Source organism: Oncorhynchus masou, chromosome 6 (genome assembly GCF_036934945.1).
Source record: "Oncorhynchus masou masou isolate Uvic2021 chromosome 6, UVic_Omas_1.1, whole genome shotgun sequence".
NCBI lineage: Eukaryota > Metazoa > Chordata > Actinopteri > Salmoniformes > Salmonidae > Oncorhynchus > Oncorhynchus masou.
The window spans coordinates 55,517,460-55,532,159 of record NC_088217.1 but is presented as its reverse complement, the minus strand read 5'-3'; the positions used below and the strand labels follow the sequence as shown (position 1 = coordinate 55,532,159).

Here is a 14,700-nt window from a genome sequence, read left to right as displayed (position 1 = left end):
AATATTATACAGTGTGGCAGCAGAGTGTGTGTGTGTGTGTGTGTGTGTGTGTGTGTGTGTGTGTGTGTGTGTGTGTGTGTGTGTGTGTGTGTGTGTGTGTGTGTGTGTGTGTGTGTGTGTGTGTGTGTGTGTGTGTGTGTGCGCGCGCACGCAAGAGTGTAGTGTAGGGCGGCAGGTAGCTTAGCGGTTAACAGAGTTGGTCCAGTAACTGAAAAGTGGCTGGTTTGAATCCCCGAGATGACGAGGTGAAAAATCTGTTGATTTGCCCTTAATCAAGGCACTTAACCCTAATTGCTCCTGTAATTTGCTCTGGATAAGAGTTTAAACCATTTAAATGTAGGCCTGACGTGTGGATATACATGTAAACAGGACTGAAAAGTGACTGATAGCAGGAATATATGAATGGTAATGTAAACAGGAGTAATAGTGACCAGTAGCAGGATAAATAGACATATACTAATGGCAATCAATGAACAGTAATGTAGTGGTAGTAATACATCTAATCAATAATCATTTTAGCAGCAGTGTGGCCTTATTAATGAGTTTGTGAGTAAGAGTGACAGTGAAGGTGTGTGTGTCTGAGTAGGTAGAGACCTGTGGATGGACATAGAGTCAGTGTGGCTTGTCTGTGGGAGAGGGAGAGCAGTAGTTGTTTGCCATTTAATAGCCATTTGGCCAGGGGATAGAGGATGTTTAGCAGTCTGTTGGTCTGAGCCTTGATGCACCGGTACTGCCTGCCGGACGGGAGTATGGAGAACAGTCATGTCTTGGGTGGCTAGTCTCTTGCAATTTTCCGGGCCTTCTCAGTACCACCTGACCTTCTCCCTGTAGGCTCTCATCGCTGCTGGTGATCAGGTCTACCACCAGCATGTTGGCTGGTAACTTGATAATGGAGTTGGAGTCGTGTGCGGTCACACAGTCGTGGCTGAAGAGGGAGTACAGGAGGGGGAGAAGCTCACAACCCTGGGGTGCCCTCGTGTTGAGGGTCAGCGTGGGGGAGGTGTTGTTTCCTACTCTTACCACCTGGTGTTGGCTCATCAGGAAGTCCAGAATCCAGTTGCAGAGGGAGGTGGTCAGTCCCAGGGTCCCGAGCTTGGAGGGAACTATGGTGTTAAACGCTGAGCTGTAGTCAATGAACAGCATCCACCCTATTGGACTCCCAATCATGGCTGGTTGTGTTACAGCCTGGAATCGAACCAGGTTCTGTAGTGACGCCTCTGGCACTAAGGTGACCCGACCAAGCTGCATTGCTTCTTGGCACAATGCCCGCTTAACCCGACAGTCAGCCACACCAATATGTCGGAGGAAACATCGTACACCTGGCGACCGTGTCAGCATGCATGCACCCGTCCCGCTACAGGAGTCTCTAGAGTGCGATGGGACAATGACATCCCTGCCGGCCAAACCCTCCACTACCCCGAACGACGCTGGGCCAATTGTGCGCCGCCCCATGGGTCTCCCGGTTGCGGCCGGCTGCGACAGAGCCTGGACTCGAACCAGGATCTCTAGTGCCACTGCTAGCAACTGCGATGCAGTGCCTTAGACCACTGCACCACTCTGGAGGCGGCCTTAAGGGTGTTGACCCGTTTAAAAACCTTACATCAGCCTCGGAGAGAGAGATCACCCATTCCTCGGCGGGGGCCCTCATGCAGGGATCTGTGTTGTTATCGAAGCATTCAAAAAATGATGGTAGAGAGGCATCGTTGGGCAGATCATGGCTAGGTAGTCAGAGCCGGAAAATAACAGGATTCCACCATGTTCTGATATTGCCCTTTTGCCTGTTTGATGGCTTTGTGGAGGTCGTAACGGGACTTCTTGTATGCGTTTGTGTCATCAGCCGTAGCCTCAGGGTTGGCTGTGATAGCCCTGTGAGCGGTAGCTCGTTCCTTTAACTTAATGCGCACCTCAGTGTTCATCCAGGGCTTTTGAACGCTGAAGCAGTAAATCTTCACTGTGGGGATGACGTCGGTGATGCATTCCTTGATGACGGAGGTGGTTAGCTCGTCGATGCTGTCGGCAGAGTCCCAGTCAGCACGAGCAAAGCAGTCCTGCAGCATAGCTTCTGGTTTGGTAGGCCCTTTTTCTACAGAGCACGTCACAGGTACTCCCTGTTTGAGCTTTGTTTGTAAACAGGAACCAGGAGTCATGATCTGGTTTGCCGAAGAGGGGACGAGGGAAGGTCTTGCATGCTTGCTTGTGGGTTGAGTAACGGTGGTCTTTATCGCCCCATAGTGGCGCGCCACATTCTCTCTCTCTCACACACACACACACACACACACACACACACACACACACACACACACACACACACACACACACACACACACACACACACACACACAGTCTTTAGAATCCCTTACCATTAGACAGTGAAATCACACACACACACACACACACACACACACACACACACACACACACACACACACACACACACACACACACACACACACACACACACACACACACACACACACACACAGTCTTTAGAATCCCTTACCATTAGACGCAGTGAAATCGATGGCCACAGTGAAATTGATCTGGGTCCTGAAATGAGGATATAGAAGAGAGAGTGAAAAATCAACAAGAGAAGTGCAGGTAGACCACCAGATAATTATATGCAAAGCACAAACTAAAGATATTTTCTCTGAACACACACACACGTGCACAAGCACACACATGCACACACACAGACACACACAATGTAAATGTAATATATGGGAATTGTTGCTAATTGCATTGTAGTCACGATCATATATTTAAGTGACCCTGGCAATTAATTCACTCTATATCAGTGTGTGTGTGTGTGTGTGTGTGTGTGTGTGTGTGTGTGTGTGTGTGTGTGTGTGTGTGTGTGTGTGTGTGTGTGTGTGTGTGTTTGGACTGAAATTTCTTATTCTTATTCCCCTTAGGAAGAGGAGAAGGGGTGTGAGAGGTGCATGACATCCTCACATTGAGCTGAATAACAAGCAATTAGACTGCTGGAGCACTTAAGAGAAACATAACCATAATCCAATTTTCCGACTGATGAAATGCTCTTTCGCCGCAACGCTAATATATGAGTGAGAGAATAAACTCCAGATAACCTCGTTAAAGATCAACCCAGAAAGAATACAACAATAAGAAAGAGTCAAATATTCCGGGACAGAGGGAGGGATGGAGAGATTTGGGATTTTATTTGGATCCCTATTAGCTGTTGCAAAACCATCAGCTACTCTTCCAAGAACAAGAACAGCTCAAGGACAGAGCTACATACATTTAAAATAAATATAGAAATTAAAAAGGTCCTACAGTGCCTTGCGAAAGTATTCGGCGCCCTTGAACTTTGCGACCTTTTGTCACATTTCAGGCTTCAAACATAAAGATATAAAACTGTATTTTTTTGTGAAGAATCAACAACAAGTGGGACACAATCATGAAGTGGAATGACATTTATTGGATATTTCAAACTTTTTTACCAAATCAAAAACTGAAAAATTGGGCGTGCAAAATTATTCAGCCCCTTTACTTTCAAGTGCAGCAAACTCTCTCCAGAAGTTCAGTGAGGATCTCTGAATGATCCAATGTTGACCTAAATGACTAATGATGATAAATACAATCCACCTGTGTGTAATCAAGTCTCCGTATAAATGCACCTGCACTGTGATAGTCTCAGAGGTCCGTTAAAAGCGCAGAGAGCATCATGAAGAACAAGGAACACACCAGGCAGGTCTGAGATACTGTTGTGAAGAAGTTTAAAGCCGGATTTGGATACAAAAAGATTTCCCAAGCTTTAAACATCCCAAGGAGCACTGTGCAAGCGATAATATTGAAATGGAAGGAGTATCAGACCACTGCAAATCTATCAAGACCTGGCCGTCCCTCTAAACTTTCAGCTCATACAAGGAGAAGACTGATCAGAGATGCAGCCAAGAGGTCCATGATCACTCTGGATGAACTGCAGAGATCTACAGCTGAGGTGGGAGACTCTGTCCATAGGACAACAATCAGTCGTATATTGCACAAATCTGGCCTTTATGGAAGAGTGGCAAGAAGAAAGCCATTTCTTAAAGATATCAATAAAAAGTGTCGTTTAAAGTTTGCCACAAGCCACCTGGGAGACACACCAAACATGTGGAAGAAGGTGCTCTGGTCAGATGAAACCAAAATTGAACTTTTTGGTAACAATGCAAAATGTTATGTTTGGCGTAAAAGCAGCACAGCCCATCACCCTTGAACACACCATACCCACTGTCAAACATGGTGGTGGCAGCATCATGGTTTGGGCCTGCTTTTCTTCAGCAGGGACAGGGAAGATGGTTAAAATTGATGGGAAGATGGATGGAGCCAAATACAGGACCATTCTGGAAAAAAACCTGATGGAGTCTGCAAAAGACCTGAGACTGGGACGGAGATTTGTCTTCCAACAAGACAATGATCCAAAACATAAAGCAAAATCTACAAAGGAATGGTTCAAAAAATAAACATATCCAGGTGTTAGAATGGCCAAGTCAAAGTCCAGACCTGAATCCAACCGAGAATCTGTGGAAAGAACTGAAAACTGCTGTTCACAAATGCTCTCCATCCAACCTCACTGAGCTCGAGCTGTTTTGCAAGGAGGAATGGGAAAAAATGTCAGTCTCTCGATGTGCAAAACTGATAGAGACATACCCCAAGCGACTTACAGCTGTAATCACAGCAAAAGGTGGAGCTACAAAGAATTAACTTAAGGGGGCTGAATAATTTTGCAAGCCCAATTTTTCAGTTTTTGATTTGTTAAAGTTTGAAATATCCAATAAATGTCGTTCCACTTCATGATTGTGTCCCACTTGTTGTTGATTCTTCACAAAAAAATACAGTTTTATATCTTTATGTTTGAAGCCTGAAATGTGGCAAAAGGTCGCAATGTTCAAGGGGGCCGAATACTTTCGCAAGGCACTGTATGCTGACAAAACATTTTGGAAAAACATATTACTTTACATAGACATCCAAGTTATTTAGGTCAGATAGGGGAGAGGCGTAGTACTGTGAGGTGTTGTTTTATTTGTTTCTTAAGCTGATTTTGTTGTTTGATTGAGTAATTTGAGATAGAAGGGCATTCCATGTAACTATGGGTCTATACAATATTGTGTGTTGCCTTAAATTTGTTTTCGAATTGGGGACTGTGACGAGACCCCTGGTAGCATGTCTGGTGGGGTATGTATGTCTGTCAGAACTGTATGTTATATTATTCAAGATGTGATAAAACCAGAGCCTGCAGGACTTTTTTGGTCGATTGTGGTGGAAAAAAAGCAGAGCATCTCTCTATCACACACAGACCTCTCCCCATCTTTACAACAATTGAACCAATGTCTTGACTATGACCATTTCCAATCTAATGTAACACCAAGAAGTTTAGTTTCCTCAACTTGATCAACAGCCATGTCATTCATTACCAGATTCAGCTGAGGTCTGGAACTTAGGGAATGATTTGTACTAAATACAATGCTTTTAGTTTTAGATACTGTATGTTCATATCTAGTTAATTACTAGCAACCCTTTCCAAAACTGACTGCAACTCTTTGTTTAGGGTTGCAGTGATTTTACTGGATGTTGTTGCTGACGTGTATAATCTTTAAACATCAGCATACATAGACATGCATGCTTTGTTTAATAAGGCTAGTGATCATTATTAAAATAGAGACACAGACAGCTGCCTTGCGGAATACCACACTTTACATATTTTACATTCGAGAACTTTCCAGTAGCTTTTTCCTGCAGTTAATGACCAAAAGCTCCCCATTTGGCCTCATGAGTGGAATGTTATCAACAAAGATTATATATTTTTTTACGACTAAAATCCAGTGTTTCTATGTTGAACATTTTTGTTATACAGTGGGGCAAAAAAATGTTTAGTCAGACACCAATTGTGCAAGTTCTCCCACTTAAAAAGATGAGAGAGGCCTGTAATTTTCATCATAGGTACACTTCAACTATGACAGACAAAATTAGGAAATAAAATCCAGAAAATCACATTGTAGGATTTTTAATTTATTTATTTGCAGATTATGGTGGAAAATAAGTATTTGGTCACCGACAAACAAGCAAGATTTCTGGCTCTCACAGACTTGTAACTTCTTCTTTAAGAGGCTCCTCTGTCCTCCACTCGTTACCTGTATTAATGGCACCTGTTTGAACTTGTTATCAGTATAGAAGACACCTGTCCACAACCTCAAACAGTCACACTCCAAACTCCACTATGGCCAAGACCAAAGAGCTGCCAAAGGACACCAGAAACAAAATTGTAGACCTGCACCAGGCTGGGAAGACTGAATCTGCAATAGGTAAGCAGCTTGGTTTGAAGAAATCAACTGTGGGAGCAATTATTAGGAAATGGAAGACATACAAGACCACTGATAATCTCCCTCGATCTGGGGCTCCACGCAAGATCTCACCCCGTGGGGTCAAAATGATCACAAGAACGGTGAGCAAAAATCCCAGAACCACACAGGGGGACCTAGTGAATGACCTGCAGAGAGCTGGGACCAAAGTAACAAAGCCTACCATCAGTAACACACTACGCCGCCAGGGACTCAAATCCTGCAGTGCCAGATGTGTCCCCCTGCTTAAGCCAGTACATGTCCAGGCCCATCTGAAATTTGCTAGAGAGCATTTGGATGATTCAAAAGAAGATTGGGAGAATGTCATATGGTCAGATGAAACCAAAATATAACTTTTTGGTAAAAACTCAACTCGTCGTGTTTGGAGGACAAAGAATGCTGAGTTGCATCCAAAGAACACCATACCTACTGTGAAGCATGGGGGTGGAAACATCATGCTTTGGGGCTGTTTTTCTGCAAAGGGACCAGGACGACTGATCCATGTAAAGGAAAGAATGAATGGGGCCATGTATCGTGAGATTTTGAGTGAAAACCTCCTTCCATCAGCAAGGGCTTTGAAGATGAAACGTGGCTGGGTCTTTCAGCATGACAATGATCCCAAACACACCGCCCGGGCAACAAAGGTGTGGCTTCGTAAGAAGCATTTCAAGGTCCAGGAGAGGCCTCGCCAGTCTCCAGATCTCGACCCCATAGAAAATCTTTGGAGGGAGTTGAAAGTCCGTGTTGCCCAGCAACAGCCCCAAAACATCACTGCTCCAGAGGAGATCTGCATGGAGGAATGGGCCAAATTACCAACAACAGTGTGTGAAAACCTCGTGAAGACTTACAGAAAATGTTTGACCTCTGTCATTGCCAACAAAGGGTATATAACAAAGTATTGAGATAAACTTTTGTTATTGACCAAATAGTTATTTTCCTCCATAATTTGCAAATAAATTCATAAAAAATCCTACAATATGATTTTCTGGATTTTTTTTCTCATTTTGTCTGTCATAGTTGAAGTGTACCTATGATGAAAATTACAGGCCTCTCTCATCTTTTTAAGTGGGAGAACTTGCACAATTGGTGGCTGACTAAATACTTTTTTCCCCCACTGTATTTCAGTCTTCTGTGATGTATATAAAGTACAATGTTTGGGATGCAAACTCAAAATTGAATACATTTTAACTCTATATTTGACATACTACTGGTGTCTTCTTTTTTAAGCCCATAACCATGTGTGTGAGGTGTATACTTTTGTTTCAAATTAGATTTGTTTAAGACTACCAAGAATCACTCTGCGTGACCCTGATTTAGTCCACTGCAGTAAAAGGTTAAAGAAGACCCTCGAAAGCTCTTAACCCATGATATTGTAGAGAATGTAAAGCCATAACACATACGTTTTTCCAAAAACAGATTATGGTCAATATTATCAAAGGCTGCAATAAAATCTAACAGTACAACTCCCACCACATTCTTATTAAACATGTATTTCAACCAATCATCAGTCGTTTGTGTCAGTGCAGTACATGTTGAGTGCCCGTCTCTATAACCATGCTGAAAGTATGTTATTAATTTGTTCACAGAAAAATAGCATTGCATCTGGTCAAAACCATTTTTCCCCCAAAGGATTGCTAAGAGTCGGCAGGAAGCTGATAGGTAGGCTGTTCGATCTAGTAAAAGGGTACTTTACCATTCTTGGGTATCGGAATGACTTTACCATACCTCCAGGTCTGATGACAAACACTTTTCTTCAGGCTCAGATTAAAGATATGACAAACAGGAGTGGCAATATAGTCCAATACCATCCTCAGTCGCTTTCCATCTGTTGTCAATATCAGGTAGTTTCTTATTATTGATGGACAACAATAATTTCCCACCTTTCCCACACTAACTTTACAGAATTCTAAATTACAATGTGTTTCTTTCATTATTTGGTATTTTATGCATAAATATGATGGCTCGCGGGTTGTTGTTGACATTCCATGTCTGAGTTTGCCCACTTTACCAATGAAATGGTCTTTTAAAATAATTGACAATATCAAAAAGGTCTTGTGATGAATGAGCCTTCTGATTCAATGAAGTTGAATTGGTCATTCTGCCCATAATTTAATTTAAAGTGCTCAAAAGGTTTTTCCCATCATAATTTATATAATTGAACTTACTAGTTTCATAATACAATTTATTGTTATTTTTGTTCAGTTTAGTCACATATTATTTAAATTGGCAGTAAGTCTGCCAAGCAGCTGTGCAGCCAGACTTATTAGCCACTCCTTTGCTTCATCCCTCGCAACCATAACATTTTTCAATTCCTCATCAATCCACAGAGCTTTAACAGTTCTAACAGTCCGTTTCTTAATAACTGGATGAAACAATTTCATAAATGCAACAAGTTCAGCATCTGGATGCTCCTCGTTACACACATCAGACCAACAAGTACTTTTTACATATTCAACATAGGAATCCTCACAAAATGTTTTGCACAATCTCTTATATACTATTTTAGGCCCAGCCTTTGGAACTTTGGCTTTTCTGGATATAGCCACTATATTATGGTCACTACAGAGTTAGAAATGGAGGGAGGAGAGATGTGATGGTCAAACCTCTAGGATCCAGGTATTTATTAATAGTTATGGGGAGCCATGCTCCCCTGATTGCACCTTCCCTGGGTCAACCAGACTGAATACTGAGCTCGGCATTGCTTAATTTCTCTTATCAGTCTGGTTAACCAGGCTAGATTTCTCAGATCTCCCTCCCCAGCTGTGTGTGTGTGTGTGTGTGTGTGTGTGTGTGTGTGTGTGTGTGTGTGTGTGTGTGTGTGTGTGTGTGTGTGCGTGCGTGCGTGCGTGCGTGCGTGCGTGCGTGCGTGGCCATGTGTGTGGCCATGTGTGTGAGAATAGGTCAAGGTCAGTGTGTGTAATCAGAGTGAGAGAAAGTAGGAAGCAGCTCCCCTCAGTCTCTTTTCACAAAAGTGACCCCTTGTCCAGTAAGAAGCTCTGGCATTGGGGTTAACATGGAGATCTACACCCTTTCTTCCCGCCTGACTGACTAACTGTACTTACAACCTTGCCTTCCATTCTTCAGTCTGTATTCTCTGTAATGTACAATACATTTTAATTCAGTGCTACCATTCCTTGGAGTGTTCTCTTCACAACGTAGAGAGGTAAGCCAGGGTGCTGTGTGTGTGTGGATGTGTTCCTAAGAACTGTTCGAGGTGTTTTCAAACTATTCCCAGTAGTTGCACTAGACAAGCTGCTTTTCTGCTGCAATGTCTTCTTTTGATTGGAGCTGGCACTTAATCAATTCACTGTCAACATCTCCTTCGCGCACAACACCCACTATCAATATCCTAGATCACTCCGGCAGTTCACAGGCTCACTTGCTTACACGCAAACTTTTTGTTGTTGTTGTTCTTTCTCTTCATTGAAACAGAATGTCACGAATGAAAGGGTTGCGGCAAGGGGGAGGATAAATACACACATGAGGGCGCAGGCGGGGTTTGAACCCCTGCTGCAAGGGTCCATGTGTGGCGCCGAGTCAGCCGCGCTACCACTAGACTCAGGATGATATTTCAAAATGAATTGTAAAACCCATTTCTGACACATTGCCCTGCCCAGTCAGTATAGATCCATGTCAATATGCAATGCACTTTGCTCTATCTATATTCCTTTCTTTCAGTCGCCCTGAATTTACCCCAACCTTTTTTTTCACCTTCGCCCATTCATTCCCAGTCATCTCATATCTCAAAACTTTTCTCCTCTCTGTCAAGATGTGGCTGATGTAGTCTAAACCATTTCCCTCCTAAGAGGGGCCATAAACCAGAACCAGAAAGGGAGAGATATAGGGCCATTTATCCTCTCACCTCAGTACCTCCTGTCCTTTACCTCCTGTCCTTTATTGTGATCCTGAATAGAACGGGCCATTGCAGTCAATGTGAATGAATGAATGAATGAGAGAACATATGTTTCCCATGCCAATAAAGCCCTTTGAATTGAATTGTATTGAGAAAAAGGGAGAGAAAGAGAGAGAACCTTTTAATGAAGTTAGGGCTTTTTATTCCAAGTGTCTGCGTTGGCTTAATGGTCCTAAACGGTCACTGATGGTCCTAAGTGGTTTTTAGAGGATTGGTCATAGCCAGGGTGAACATTCTGATCTCTCTGATGAAGGCCTCAATAGACATTAGCTTTCAATAAGTCTCATTTTCATCAGCTGAATATCTTTTCATAGATAGTTTGTTTTTCCTAGATCCATCCTATTTTTTGTCCTTGCATTTGTCTCAACTTTCATTCCCCAGAGAATAGAGGTCAGATCATGTTTTATCTGGTAGAGTAGAAGTGTCATTACTCTTGTTAGAGCCCTCTAGCTGGGGGGGGGGGGGGGGGCTACCGACTGTCAACACACCAAAGCTGAAGGGTGTCAGTGAGCTCTGTCACAGTTGTCAAATCTGCTACATCTGAAAAGCCCTGGAACCTCTGAAATGTCACCTCTCTCCTTGTGACGGATGTTGCGATCAAAGCATTGTCCTCGATGACTTAAAGGGACACTTCACCCACCATAATACAGTCGATACCGCCAACGTGTGTAAGCCATCTGTTATTTAGAAACTAGGCTGTTTAGATATGGAATTTATGCCAGGCTGTTTATTGCTATAAGGACATTATGTGTTGGTTATTAATATCTATGTATGTACAGTATATATGGCCTAGAATGTATGTCTTAAAGACAGGAAATCATTAAGGCATGGAATAATTCCTGTCAGGGATAAGCGCTGGGAGATATACGATGCTGTGGATGTGCATAAACGTACACTACATAAACAAAGCTCGTCGAACATCGGATTTCAAAATCATGGGCATTCATATGGAGTTGGTCCCCTCCCTTTGCTGCTATAACAGCCTCTACTCTTCTGCGAAGGCTTTCCACTAGATGTTGGAACATTGCTGAGGGACTTGCTTCCATTCGGCCACAAGAGCATTAGTGAGGTTGGGCACTGATGTTGGGCAATTAGGCCTAGCTCGCAATCGGCGTTCTCGACAAACCATTTCTGTATGGACCTCGCTTTGTGCACGGGAGCATTGTCATGCTGAAACAGGAAAGGGCCTTCCCAAAATTGTTGCCACAAAGTTGGAAGCACAAAATCGTCTAGAGTCATTATACGCTGTAGTGTTAAGATTTCCCTTCACTGGAACTAAGAGGCCTAGACTGAACCATGAAAAACAGCCGCAGACCATTATGCCACCTCCACCAAACTTTACAGTTGGCACTATGCATTTGTGCAGGTACCATTCTCCTGGCATCCGCCAAACCCAGATTCGTCTGTCGGACTGTGTAATTCAACACTCCAGAGAACGCGTTTTCACTGCTCCAGAGTCCAATGGCGGAGAGTTTTACACCACCAGCCGATGCTTGGCATTGCACATGGTGATTTTAGGCTTGTATGCGGCTGCTCATCCATGGAAACCCATTTCATGAAGCTCCCAACTAATAGTTATTGTGCTGACGTTGAGTCCAGGAGCAGTTTGGAACTCGGTAGTGAGTGTTGCAGCCGAGGACAGACGATTTATATGCACTATGCGCTTCAGCATTCTGTTTTCCTGTTCTGTGAGTTTGTGTGGTCTACCACTTCGTGGCTGAGCCATTGTTGTTCCTAGACATTTCCACTTCACAATAAGAGCACTTACATTTGACCAGGGCAGCTCTAGCAGGGCAGTTATTTGACGATCTAACTGGAAAGGTGGCATCCTATGACGGTGCCACATTGAAAGTCAATAAACTCTTCAGTAAGTCCATTCTACTGCCATTGTTTCTCTATGGAGATTGCATGGCGGTGTGCTCGATTGCATAACCAAATCAAATGTTATTGGTCACATACATATGGTTAGCAGACGTTAAGAAGAGTGTAGCGAAACGCTTGTATACACCTGTCAGCAACGGGTGTGGCTGAAATAGTCGAATCCACAAATTTGAAGGGGTGTCCACATACTTTTGTAGATATTGTGTATATCACAGAATGTGGGTGTGTATGTGTTTGTGTGTGTTGTATGTGGTATGTGTGTTCCCTTCTCCTCCCACTCACCCTCCTTTGATGTAATCCAGGAAGGTGCACTCGGATTCCACTGAAAAGGAGAGGAGGGTCACCTGGGAGAGAAAGCACAAAGAGGAACATGAGACCTCAGTACCCATTCACATCCAGACCTCTCAATACACACACACACACACACACACACACACACACACACACACACACACACACACACACACACACACACACACACACACACACACACACACACTCCCTAGTGCCCATATAGACCAGTAGCATATGTTGACTTAGACGGAGCCACTGTATCCAGTAGCACATCACTCTCCTCATCCTGAAACAAGACGTGGGATGTGGCAGGTTGCAACCTACTCTCATCACAGACACATACTGTAGATGATTGATGAGTTCATTACTACACTCTCTGAAACCACGGGGGAGAGGGGAGAAAGAGAGGAAGCGAGAGACAGATAGAACAACATTAAGCGAGAGAGAGGGTGGGATGCGTATGTACAGCTCCATCTGGGAGCGAGAGAGAGAGAGAGAGAGAGAGAGAGAGAGAGAGAGAGAGATAGGGAGCAGATGGGAACGTGGGATCTGGGCCCTGTAATCAGTCTTCGTAGCGAGCCAATATCACATTAGCCGCCGCATGCTACGAGATGCTAACTCCACTACTCCCACTCTCAGATCTCTCCTGGGGTGTGAGGGGAGACTTTCATATTCTTCCTTCCTTTCTTTTTTTATTCCTTCATTCCTTTCTTCCTCTCTTCCGTCTCCTTCCTCCCACGTCTCTCTGCTGTTGTCATTGTTCAAGAACCTCTCTCACCCTCTCTTGTTCGATCGCTTTGCTAACTTTACTTTACCTACTCACCCCTCCTCCCTCGACAGCCTCCCTCCATCTGTCAATGTTACGAAACAATGTACAGTACACTAGCTAGTTAGCTGGCTCTAAGAACTCACAGCTCTGCTCTGCGTGTTTCTCTGACAGAGATGGGCACTATTGTCTAATGTCTTTAGACAGCTGAAGCGGACAGACATGTGTGTTCTTCATCTTTCACTTTCACAAGTTTTAATTAGCAGGAAGGCGAGAGAAGAGGAGATACCAGTTAATGAGCAAAACCTGCATTGACAATCACAGTCTATGGTTGGTAGCACTGCTCCTTTCAACAGAGCCCAGATAACCATCAGAGAAAAGCATCATAATTACCAGAAGAAAAAGTGCAGAGGAGGCAAGTGAGGAGTGAGGGAGAGAGAAAAGGGGAGTGATGGATGGATAGTAGCGAAGGACGACCACAACGTTCTAACGCTCATAATGTGTAGGCTATAATCACCGTTCCAGAATTCCCATATTTCTTTTTCTTCATTTTCTTTTTGATATTCACCACCTAAGAGAAGAAACGAAATGACCAAATTAGAGAGAAAGAATAAGCAATTATGTTACGTTAAGGAGAGATTTGGAGGATGGTGGACATGGAGGGAATTCTCCTCACAGCAGGGGGCTTTTGGGAAGGAAAAAATGCAAGTAATTATATAAGAAAGGTGGCAGCGATGAGAAATGTAGTACCATACATCTCCTGTAGGGGAAAGGCTGTTTCTCTGAACGAGAGAGAGAGAGGGTGTGATACAGGTTTCATGTTCCATTAGTCAACTGTAAAATGTATACTCTCTCTCTCCCCCTCTCTTTCCCCATCTCTCTCTCCCCCTCTCTCTTTCCCCATCTCTCTCTCTCCCCCTCTCTCTCCTCTCTCTTTCCCCACATATACACACCCATTCCCTCTCCAGCTCTGCTTCCCTTTCTTTCTCTCTCCCCCTCTCTATCTCTCTCTCCTCCACCCCCCCCCCTCCCTGCATCCCCCGCCCCACCCTCTCTCTCCTTCTGTTCCCTGTCCATCTCTGTTCCTCCCTAATTAAGTTATGTAACCAGCATAATGAGAGGGTGTGTAGGAGGGAGGGACACCATAGAGAGGCATTCTAATGGATAGAAGCATTACCTATGTTCAAATACTATTTGAAATCATTTAAAATACTTTAGCTGGGTTTGATTGGGCTTGCCTGGTACAATGGAACCAATAGAATAATTGAAAAAGTCAAAACCCCGCCCATCTGGAACTCCAGGCAGACTAGGGGAAACGTTTGAAGTATTTAAAATGATTTCAAAAGTATTTGAACCCAGGTCTGACTGATGGAAGGCAGGACTGGAAGATGGGGCTGGAGAGAGGGCCAGATCCAAACTATTGACAGGCTGGATGTGGGAGGAAGACTGATGGTAGGGAACTGACTGTCGGTGCATGAATAAACAGAGAGGCACACATACTGCATGTC

General features: G+C 43.8%; 1 protein-coding gene across 3 annotated transcripts in view; it reads right to left on the bottom strand.

Moving 5' to 3' along the window:
- Positions 1 to 14,700, bottom strand: part of LOC135542311 (copine-5) — a 212,481-nt gene that overhangs the window by 33,618 nt on the left and 164,163 nt on the right. For 2 of the 3 annotated variants that reach the window (XM_064969190.1, XM_064969191.1), the window contains 3 exons: positions 13,710 to 13,763; positions 12,415 to 12,476; positions 2,501 to 2,547 (listed from right to left, as the gene is read on the bottom strand). In XM_064969190.1, the coding sequence (XP_064825262.1) occupies positions 2,501 to 2,547; positions 12,415 to 12,476; positions 13,710 to 13,763 (163 nt within the window). The remainder of the gene's footprint in view (positions 1 to 2,500; positions 2,548 to 12,414; positions 12,477 to 13,709; positions 13,764 to 14,700) is intronic. The other variant, XM_064969189.1, reaches the window with a different exon arrangement.